This window comes from Periplaneta americana, chromosome 8, assembly GCF_040183065.1.
Source record: "Periplaneta americana isolate PAMFEO1 chromosome 8, P.americana_PAMFEO1_priV1, whole genome shotgun sequence".
Lineage (NCBI taxonomy): Eukaryota > Metazoa > Arthropoda > Insecta > Blattodea > Blattidae > Periplaneta > Periplaneta americana.
Genome location: NC_091124.1, coordinates 32,030,771 through 32,043,278, shown reverse-complemented (window position 1 = coordinate 32,043,278; position 12,508 = coordinate 32,030,771). Strand labels below are relative to the sequence as shown.

At 35.9% G+C, this 12,508-nt stretch overlaps 1 protein-coding gene across 1 annotated transcript in view; it reads left to right on the top strand.

Annotated features, from left to right (window-relative positions):
- The window catches only part of LOC138704630 (prolactin-releasing peptide receptor), a 751,251-nt gene that overhangs the window by 665,974 nt on the left and 72,769 nt on the right, over nt 1–12,508 (top strand). The window contains exon 4 of the mRNA XM_069832712.1: nt 2,907–3,056. Coding sequence (XP_069688813.1) covers nt 2,907–3,056 — 150 coding nt within the window. The remainder of the gene's footprint in view (nt 1–2,906; nt 3,057–12,508) is intronic.

Here is a 12,508-nt window from a genome sequence, read left to right as displayed (position 1 = left end):
GTTTCTTTCGACTACCACACGATGATAGTACCTGATTGACATGGTTACGTTTCTGTGATGTCGCATAGAGAAACGTAACCATGTCATTCAGGTACTACCATATGGTGATAGATGAAAGAAACGTACTCTCCGATATTACCCGATGTCCGATACTACCCGACTCTCCCCTACAGTATGCGCCAAAATATACAGTACTGGAACAATGTTACTGTTGTTGTTGTTAGTTATCGGGATGATAATGTAAATGTTCAAAATGTGCTCCATTGCGCTGTAGATAGTGTTCATAACGATCACGCAGATTTTGAAACATAGTCTGGAACACAGGTTGCTGCAGAGTCCTGAAAAACGAGACGATCTTCTGACAAAGCGGGCACAGTTGTGGGTGGATCATTACAGTTGAAAATGTTCTCCTTTAACATTCCCCACACGTAAGCATCAGTTGGTGTAAGATCGGGGGAATGTGATGGGTAGGGGAACTCAGTCCCACTGGAAATGATTCGTCCTGGGAAGGTTTCTTGCAGCATAGCCAGGGACTGCCGAGCGGTGTGGAAGGTCGCCCCGTCTTGTTGGAACCACTGTCTATTCATCTGAATGTTCCTGGCACGACAAAACCTTCTTAGATCTTGAATAAATGGCCTGACCACCACGTTCCTATAACGTTCCTGGGTAACAGTAAGATGTATACCATCATCATCCTCAATGAAATACGGACCTAGCACACTGTTTACTGGCCTACCAGACCGTCCCTTCCGTTGACACAATACACTACCTGTACGACGAAATTTTATAACGATAGACTGTATAACTGTGTTGATTGGTGCCGGCTGATTAAAGTGTTCACGATATTGTTGCGCCACTAAATTTAAACTCGGCCCGCCTTGATAACCATTTCCGTACGAGCGAAAATAATACTCCACTATGAACACTTTTTCCTCCGTCGCGAGACCCATTGTCAATTCCAACCACACAGCACAACGTTCGTTACACAACTAGCAATACATATGCAACAATACGCAGACGCACAGGCATGCGCATACGGGCTGCGCGAAATCCAGTACTGTATATTTTGGCGCTAGAAGGCATCATACAAATAAACATAATTTGAAACTCATTTTTCTGCTTCAAAACCCTTCTAATCCGATAAGCTTCTTGTCGAAACTGTCTCTTATCTCCATCTTGCTACAGAACTGTCCTTTTCCAAAATATTGTTTGAAATAATTGCATAACCCAGGGATCCCCAACCGGGGTGTCGCGCAGCTCCATGGAGTGCGTCGCGAAATTTTGGATTTGAAAAATAAGTTTTATGCCATGCAGAAAGTCTCTTTACAACGCATTTTTCTCTGATGTTGTAAATTTTATTTTGAGACAGGCTTTACCAATGAAACGTGAACATCTACAACAATGCTCAGTTCAGTTTTTCAACCATAAGGCCACGTATAGAGAAACTCTGTGCAACCCACCAAGCGCAGACTTTACATTAATTTAAATAGGCGAGTTTTCAAAATCGATAATCTTTGGTCGGACATTTTTATTAGACATACAGCATAGATAAATTGGGATTTTTGACACATACCTTTGTTTCTTTTTATGATGCCACTTAAGTTGCTGCTTCTTCTTTTAGAATTTTCGATAGCGTGTTAACATCGATCTATTTACAACACTACATAGAAGTTGTTATCAATGTTTTTCTGGCGGAACGCGCTGGAACGGCATTCCGGAAACTTTTCGTTGCATTTTTCATTATGGAATAGAAATATGTGTGAATAACTATGTTTTAATATGATTTTTCTTTGAATTCCGCTTAGACCTTGAAGGTCTTAGTTGGACCAAAAGAGGTTAAAAACGACAAAATTCCCGTGCAGCGAACACTAATCATCTCCCCGTCCGCTATAAAATATTCTGCACGGAGTTCCAGCGCTTTTTTCTCCAGAAGAAATGTACCAGTTATTATTATTATTATTATTATTATTATTATTATTACACCATGTATTGTGGGTCCCTATCACCACGGCATGGCGCGTCCTCAGGTTGCGGATAGAGGAGACGGTCTCCAGATATGGAGGGTAGCTGCGAATATATTGAATAAGCAGTCGTGGACAGCCTATAAGGGGTGGTCCTCCAGCTTGGGGGTTGGGCGAAGGGCTAACAACCCATCACCGTAAAAAACAGCTTGTTACGAATCCCTACAAGCATATAGAGTGTTAGTTGGGAGACCGGAGGGAAAAAGACCTTTAGGGAGGCCGAGACGTAGATGGGAGGATAATATTAAATTGGATTTGAGGGAGGTGGGATATGATGATAGAGACTGGATTAATCTTGCACGGGATAGGGACCGATGGCGGGCTTATGTGAGGGCGGCAATGAACCTTCGGGTTCCTTAAAAGCCATTTGTAAGTAAGTATTATTATTATTATTACTATTATTATTATTAATAAAAACAAATAAGTGTGTCGGGATATCGTGGACATTCAATAAAGTGTGTCGTCAGTCAGAGAAAGGTATAACCTAATGTATTATTTTTGTCAGTGTTTATATTTTTTGTCTTTATGTGTGTTTTCCGGTAAGATGTAAGAGAAGGCATTATACCCATAGTCTTAATCCTGTGAGATTAAATAAATGAACTATTATAACTTTTGGGAGAATATTTATGAAACGTCTGGATACAATTCATTTAATTGTAATTTTACACGAAAAGATTTCTTTCATTAAACATTTAAATTTCTCGTGTTACAAGATTTTCACGTTCAGTAGAAAATCATGTATTACGGATAAGGACAGTTTTACAAATCACGATCAAGATTTAATAGACACTTAAATTTAAGTACGTTTGGTGAAATCTGCCGTAAAACTCGAATAAGACTTTGGTTCTAAAATGTGTTACCTAGCAACGCTTCTTGTCTTTCCAGGTATGTGTTGCCCCTGACCGTGATATCGTACCTATACGTGCGAGTGTCTCGAGAGCTGAAGATGCAAGAGGGGCCTCTGGCAGTCATGATGTATGAAGCCAGGACCCGCGAAGGACGTTCCCGTGCGGACTCCTCCTGCCAGGACTTCAGGTAGGCAGCTTCTGCTTAGTTATCTCACTAGTACAGTTTTTTTACATACCTAGACACGAAAATAGCACCAAGTTGTGACGTCAACTTCGGCTATCCTGCTACATTCATACTTTCACCCTTCAGTTAAATAGTGCAGTGATGTCCTTAGCCAGGTCGACTTCCAATGCTCTAGTGTAGTGATTATTATGGTAGATGTTGCATTCATGGTCCGCGGTTTCCAAGGCAACAGAAAGTGATGGATTTTAAATTACTATTTCGTTTATATGACGTCATTCAATTTTCGATCAATGAAGTGTAATGAAATTTTGAATTCCAACCAATCACAGTCAAATATCGCGATAATTTCTGCAGCTAGATTTATCGCTATCAATTTATCGCATGGTCGTTCTTTTGTTTAGTTGGTGTCGCCAACTGTTTCCCCTTAAATCGATAAGCATGAATCCATTAAGATGCATCTACACGGTTAAACTTTTCTCTCAATTTTACGCATTTAAGCAATGAATGCAAGATTGATATTTAATATGAATATATTTACGCAGTGAAGACGACGTTTAAAACGGCGCACATGTAGATATAAAATCTTCATGCATCTTAATTGAACCCTAGATCATAAGTTATATGTAAATATGATCTAGGATTGAACGTATGTTTTAAACTTGATTATTTCAATATTCTTCCCAGACTGCATGTATACGCGCATGGAAAATTGAACTGTGTAGATGCAATTTTAGTCCTGTTACACACTACAGTGAGATATAGCTGTCTCTACACATATTACATAGTTCTTAGTTCTCGGTGTAGTGTGCAATATAACGATGAAGTACTAAATAAAGTACGAAATTCTACTTCCACATCTACATCTTCATGTTCTAATTCCATGTCCATTGTAGGCTATCTGAATAAAATTACACTCTTTCATTCAGATTTGATAACTGCGTTTTCAACAATTCTTCATTTAATTAATGTATTAATCAGGTTACTGTAATTATATTATAAAACTTTAAATTAAATTATGATTTCAGCAGATAATGAAAATGTATTTATGTTATAATAAAAAGAGAAAAGTGCAGTACATGTAATTAACATTGTTAAACCTGTATTTCGCTTTTCGCAGTTGACATTACAGAATAATAACATCGAATTTCTTTATAGCAGTAATCGATATTCATCTATTTCAACTTCACAATGCCTGAATAGGTTAAGTATTAGTAAATATACAATTATTAACATTTTGTAATCGAATTTTAGGGATATATTATATACATTTTTATTTTATTCACGAAATAGTCCTAATAAATGTCACTCGAGGTCTGAGATTTCCCAGATAAATCTCAGACCTCTCGTGACATTACTACGGATAAAATCTTTAGCATAGTTTCTTCCAGAAGGAAATGAAAGCTGTAGATTGCAGGTCATTGGACATATTTTTTTGCTGAAATATGGCGAATTCTTTCAGTAACGGTGCGTGAGTTTTCGCTAAAGCAATTCTCTTTGCTGCAGATGAAAATAACACTTAGAGTAAGTCTGTTTTTGGTGCTACATGGTCTGAAAGTGTTTATGAAGAAACTGTATTGAAGATACGTGGGAAACTTGTTAAAGTAAAATGGAATATTGATAACAGAATAACGTAGATTCTTGCTTCATACGTAACCAACATAATTATCCAACAGTGGTACTTCTTCTAACTCTAATAATTCAAAATCTGACAAGGAACAATAAGAATCCAGAGAAAATGTCTTGTTTGCTCCAGAATCAGGAAGATACAACAAAAAGCTAGTTACTTCGTGTTGCTTGTGGCCCAAGAGCAGTTATTCTGTAGGAAAAATTAATAAATCTATAATATTCTCATAACTGCAGTGAATATACTGTATTTGTACAGATTACTGTGCAAGTAACTGCGGAATCCCGGCCAAACAAGTCGCTCAGCTGAGTGCGCTCCTAGTATAATGGCAGTTGTTTATTTATTTATTTCTTTATTTATTATTTTGCTAATATTGTAACATAAAATATAATATATACAGAAAAACTTTAGCTCGCCCCTGAAAGAGTAGAACTCATGCTCAGGGGTGGATTCCTGAATTGAAATTAATAATTATACAATACAATTTGTCTTATGTCTACTGTGCAATTATAGTATATAAATTTACAATTTTTCAATTTTTATAAAATCCATACATAACTTTTTAAATTTAATACTAGAACTATTAGAATTCACAAGATTAGGATATTTAAATATAAATTTGTTACATATTCTTGGACCTAAATTACTACTATGATTAAATACTGTAACAGTGTTGCATTTTGGTACAAACAATCTTAAAGAATTCATACCTTTTGTTTCATAACTGTGAGAATACAATTCAAAATTATTTCGATTTTTACGTATGAATTTTATTAATACCATATAATAAATTTGTCTTACGTTAAGTACATTAAAGTCTAAAAACAAATTTTGAGATGGGAAATCAGTAGGTTTATGAAGACATATTTTAATTATTTTCTTCTGTAATAAATAAAGTGGATTAAAATTGGATTTAAATAAGCTACCCCATCCTATAATTCCATACATAATTACCGATTGAAATAAAGTTAAATATATTGTGCGTAATAAACTTATTGACAAGTAATTCCTCAATAAAACAAAATAATATACTAGTTTACGTAATTTATTACAATAGTAATATACGTTACAAGAGCGGTATGTTGACGTTTTCATGGTCGAGAAAAAGTTTGAAAGAGCGAAACGTAGTTGAGCTTTTTTAATTTCCGAGAACATGAAAACAAACATACCGCTCGTGTATCGTACATTATTTTGTGCGAAGATCGTTTATTACATACCTGAAAGACGAATTTCTAATTAGTTGCAATGAAATCTCCATGTTGGTTTCTGTTTAATGACGGCAACTTCGTAAACACTAAAATATCTTTCTTCAACATTGTTGCTATAAAATGTTTTCTGTGTTTACTATACTCCAGCAGGCCGTGATATACGTCTGTATTTTTTTCCCCCAGTCTATAAATGCGAACTTAAAACAAACGGTAAGGTTATGTAATGATTTATTTTTCATTTTAATATTTTAGCAATAGTATTTATATAGCATATTGCAGTAATAACATCGGCATCTGGAATCTTGTTGATTTTTTCACGGCTTCCTTAATGTTACTTGTATCAGGAATGCAATAAGTTTCGTGGAGTAGTAGACTTTACTTAATTTTTGCAAATATTTAAAAACAATAATTAACATTGCAATTTAGGTGAAATTGCAGTGGTAAGTTTCCAATTTATAATTATTACTATGTTAAACGTCTCTAAAAATAATATGTTAAAAGCCTAAAGCAGTAAAATGAATGTCGCGCTTAAGCGGTAAGAAGAGGGAAATTGTTATGTGTGTAACGTTGGGAATACTGAATGTGGTATTTCACACTTACCGCGTATTGGATTTGTGCGGAAAACAAGCAAATACGCACGATCTCGCACAAAGGTAATTAATGTGTTGGTTCTATTTAAAATGATTATCGAAAATTATGCCTGAATACTTAACTTCAAAGGACTCTTTAATAATCGGACATTTACACTGTATAAGACAACAATCAGAATTATGTAATTTAATACTTAATATAGATGTTGGAGGTTTGTTACATTTTTCAGATAATGAGAATGGAGTAATTATGGTTTTATTTTCGTTGATAGGAAGATAATTTATGTCAAACCATTTTTTTTATTAATTTAAGTCTATTATTTGAATTTATTATATGCATCATATCAGGTTTTTCCACCAAAAAGTAAAACTGTGTCATCTGCATAAGAATAGTGAACACCATTGTATTGTTGTAAGTCAATTTTTAATACGTCATTAATATATATTAAAAACAGAATAGGGCCTACAACTGTGCCTTGGGGAACATCTATATTAATAATTGAAGGTTCACTTGAATAATTGTCAATTTTCGTTATTTGAATTCTGTCGTTAAGATACGATTGGACATATTATACGTCAACATGTATACCTAACTTGGAGTCAGGCCACAAAGGGAAACACTGAAGGAGGAGGGTTCGACCCGGTGCTGTGGATTGAATTCGGAGTAGCTCAGTGGTCAGAGCGCTTGGTACGTAGAACCAAGGACCCGGGTTCGATCCCCTGCTCCGGAGGGAATTTTTCTCCTCAAACATTAATTGTCTTCTAGACTATGTTTGTGATCCTCACCAACAGGTTAGCACAAAATTTTACATTACAGCACAGGGTAATTGATGCAGAAAAATCACAACTATATTATTACTATAAAACATAAAAATAGTTTTGTGTAAAAATGGCGCGTGATATGCCATTTTTGAAGTCATTTGTGGCTTCAGCACATAAAAGTACATAAAGGAGAGCTAAAATGTTAAAAAATTTTCATCGCAGACCTTTGAATTAATCCCCGTATGTGTACGATTAATGATGTCACTGTATTAACACAAAGAGTGACCAGATTTCTCGAAAGTGACGAGCATAAACGTTTTACGTTAACACTAATTGTAGGATCAGATATTAGACCTCAGTATCACACTTAAAAGGCACGGAAACGTTATGCAATGCGATCAGCAGCTCAGATCTTCTCTGTCCCGGAATTAACGAGGTAAAACCTTATTATCGTGTTATGCTTCTATCCGAGTGAACTGAATGGATGGCTTTACTCAATTCAGTGCGCAGCAGTAGAGCCTTTTAAATGTATTGAAAGCTTTTTATTGAGAAGATTTAGTATAACGAGGTACAATTATTTTCCAAGAATCGCCTCTCCTATTCATTTTCAGATTCTCAGAAAACGAGAGGCTCAAGCAAAGCAGGGATTTACTTAAACCGTTACCAGATTCTGGGGCTGAGCTGGGGCCTGGCTTCGATTCCTCTTTCAGGACGATTAAGTGATTGGGTTTTTACCGAGGTTTTCTCCAATTGAATGTGAATTTCGCTATCACCAACTTCAAAGACGCTAGAAAATCTGTCAGTAAAGCGTCCTAAAATAACTAACAAACCAGACATGCAATAGCCCTACATAAATAAATTGCACATGTAGATACATGCGTGCATAAATACATACATACATACATTACGTACATTTATTTATTTATTTATTTTTATTTCTAGTAAGTTTGAAAAGAATACAAATTAATAAATACAATGAAAGATAAACTAGCCCACTGCTGAATGAGTAAGGCCGGGTGCACACAGAATCAGACGCGACGCGACGCGACGCTACGTTTTGCTTTACAACGCCTCGCGACAGCTTAAAACTGTCTGCTCGCGACAACTGATTTGCTGGCTGTGGGATTGGAAAACTGGCCTAGGCTAGAAAATGGCGTCACTAATAGAGGACTGTCTATATGAAAAATAATTCTATTGTATTTGCTTATTATTTCCTGAGGACGCAAGCTCCTAAAAATCTATACGATTGAAAGAGTCTTAAAATTAAAATGTACTGCACAAACGTCATTTTCTATGTTTATGACTACTTCACGACTCACAATAAAGAAAAATAATATATTAAATCAGTGAGTGATAGTATAGAACAGAGAATTAGGCTTACTACAAATTACACTGGTCAACAGTCATTTTGCGCCAGACATAAAACTAAGAAATTCTTACTAATTTCGATCTCCTGAATTAAAAAATAACAAGCAAAATGTTCCATCACTTCGGGTTTTCCAGATGCACAATATAATTAATTTTCTATGCATTTATTAAAAAAATTACCGTATTTCGTATGCAACTATTTTGTTTAACAAATGTGAAGACCCATTATGTGAAAACAATATTAGTATAAGTAGGGCACCATGTTAGAAAGTACTTGTAGAAAGGGAAATTATTTTATTGCCCTTCTACGAGTCTATTTCGAGGGCGTGAAACAGGTTCGCGGTATAAATTCACTTGAGTTTACCTGATTTTACTTGAGATGTGCACTTCTTTCACGGTGAGCTTTAATTACATTACTGTAGTTTATATTTTGCAATATATCATCATGTCAAAACCACTTCTAGAAGCGGGATTGTTTTATTGCCCTTTTCGGTTCCAATTGGAGGGAAAGAAACAGGTTCGCCGTATGAAAACGCTTCAGTTTATCAGGATATTTCTGTGGTGTTAGTATTCTGTGTAAGGCGTGTATTTCTTTAAAGTGTACTTTAATGATAATATTCAAAGTACGAATGGTTTATATCTGCGGATTTGAAGGTTTTAGATTGCTTTTTGGAATGCAATTAGGCTACACAAAATTTTGCTGTTCTCTGTACGAATTGGACAGTCGCGCTCGAGATATTTTATTTTTATTTTATTTTATTGGGTTATTTTACGACGCTGTATCAACATCTAGGTTATTTAGCGTCTGAATGAAATGAAGGTGATAATGCCGGTGAAATGAGTCCGGAGTCCAGCACCGAAAGTTGCCCATTTGCTCGTATTGGGTTGAGGGAAAACCCCGGAGAAAACCTCAACCATGTAACTTGCCCCGACCGGGATTCGAACCCAGGTCACCTAGTTTCGCGGCCAGACGCGCTGACCGTTACTCCACAGGTGTGGACTCGCGCTCGAGATAAGCATTATAAAATAAAACGAAAATCACTAGAGCCAAGGAAGAAAAATATTATACATCAACTCCTTGTACCTCAAATCGCAGTAATTTTACCCCTTTCACACAATAAGTTAGGGTTAATGAAGAATTTTGTTAAAGGGATAAATTATAAAACTGAAGCATTTAAAAATATCCAGGAAAAATTTCCTGCTATTAATAATCCTTGGCGCTACACCCCGTGAAGAGCCCAGACCGACCAGCCGGCTGCTGGCCTCACGTCGACATGCCAAAATAGAGGTGAACGATCATCCAACTAGAATGGAGGTATTGTGTGGTTAGCACGATGATTCCCCCCCAGTCGTTATATCTGACTTTCGCTACCTATCGTAGCTTCCCAAGTGCATCACGATGCTAGGTGGGCACCGGTCCCATACACTGGCCGAAATTTCATGAGAAAATTTCTTCCCCCATGAGGACTCGGACCAGCGCGCATTCCTTAACATTTCCTGCTATTAGTGATTCAAAAATAAAAGAGGGAGTTCTCAATGGACCACAAATTAGAAAAATAATGGACAATCATTTCGAATCTTTGTTGGAAGGAAAAGAAACAGCGTCTGGATTGCATTCAAGGAGGTTGAATTAATTTTCTGGATAACTGTAGAAGTAAGAACTATGAAGAACTAGTGAAAAATTTACTGTTGGCGTATTAAACTAGGGGTTGTAAAATTTCCCTGAAAATTCACTTCCTTCACTCACATCTTGACTTTTTTTTCTCCCGAGAATTGTGCGACTTCAGTGATGAGCATGATGAGCGCTTCCAAAAAAATACCAAGGATAATGGAGTACCAATATGCTAGCAGACTATTGTTGGACTTTAGCTCGTGATGTACCTGATGCCCAGTGTAAAAGAAAATGGAGAAGAAGAAAGCTGTAATCTTCTGAACAGTGAATATTTAGCCTTATTGTCATTATATAAAACAATATTTTGAATAGATATAAATTCCAAAATTTCTCAAAAACCGTAAACAACAACTGTTTTTTATTGTCATATTCGTATTCAGGAGGCTCAAATTATATAGAAAACATATATCACATGCCTAGCGCAAAAAATGTTAACATTTATTACGCAATGTTATTATTATAAATTATTATTCACCTGGTGCTTTCATCTCATTTGCAATTTTTCACATATTTTCAGAAACCACATTATTGTCGTGATATTGTTTCAAAGATTGTACAGAATTTATCTTTCCTGTACTAAATCAAATAATTTATCCTCATCGAGCTCCATTATGAATAATGTGCACTACACAACAATATTATTTTTTGTAGATAACGAAAGCGTGCAATCATAGCCACTACTAACGCATGCGCAGTACACTGCAGCTATCAGACAGTCCCCTCGCGACGAACTTCTAGCAGTAATTCGATGTTGTCTCTTTGTGTCTCCGTGTGTCTGCTCGCGACCGTCGCGCCGCGTCTGATTCTGTGTGCACCCGGCCTAAGACTCGTGCTCAGGAGCGGATTCCAATACAGACAAAAATAAAATTAAAATTGAGAGTGAATACAGATTAAATAGTGTTTAATATGTTTAAACCCAAACTATAAATCCAATACATTTTTTTTATTAATTTGGAGAGGATTCGTGGTTGAAATATTATTGGAATAAAATTTGTTTAATATAATCTGGGACCTTGATTCATGCTATGATAAAAAGCTGCATTGGTTTTACATTTTGGTTCAGACAAACGCAGAGAATTCATATTTTTAGTTCTATATTTATGTATATACCTTTCAAAGTTTCTATGAAAATATTTTAATAAAATAAAATAATACATTTGTTTAATGTTGAAAACTTTGAAATGTTTAAACAACAATTCAGTTGGGTACTTTTTCTGTAGTAAAATTAACGGATAAAGGTTGGATTTATAAGTTCCACCTCAACCTATAATACCATACATAAAATACATACATACATACATACATACATACATACATACATACATACATACATACATACATACATACATACATACATAAATTCTTGTAACAAAGACAGAAGAGCAGGATTAGCGTGACTAAGATTGGGGGCATGGAAGGGTAATAAAATTGTCAACGAAGAAGGAGAGCGCCTTTGTCCACTGTGCGGGGAAAAGGACTCCTATAGACATATTTTATTGCAGTGTGTCGAATTGGAACATATCCGGAGAAAATATCTACCACCCTCGATGCTAAGTCAGAATAGGAGTTCGCTTGCATGTCTTGACCTCATGGGGAATAGAGAATGGGAACAAAAGACTGGATTGTTCCTCTTGAAGGCGAGAAAGATTAGAACTTCAGCTGTTGAAGTTTGTGATGCGAACTGACGAAGGGATAATGGTATCTACTCAATTATACACTTTTATGTCTGTTTTAGGTTAGGATATATCGTATAATGTGTTTTGTTTGTGCCATTTTCATTTTAATCTGTGTGTTCTTTCAGAGAGTGGTTGGATCTAATCATAGGTGAGGGGGGTGATACTTACAAAGTAGGACTTGTTTTAGGTACAAAGCACGTACGGTCGGAAGACCCGTGCATTGGATTTAAGAGAAAATTATGATAGTATAACATCTGTATGTATAATATTACTCAATAAATCCATCTATCTATATACATACATACACACATACATACATACACAGTTACCTGGTTGAGGTTTTTTCCGGGGTTTTCCCTCAACCCAATATGAGCAAATGCTGGGTAACTTTCGGTGTTGGACCCCGGACTCATTTCACCGGCATTATCACCTTCATCTCATTCAGACGCTAAATAACCTCAGATGTTGATAAAGCGTCGTAAAATAACCTACTAAAAAACCTACATACATACACACACATACATACATACATACATACATACATACATACATACA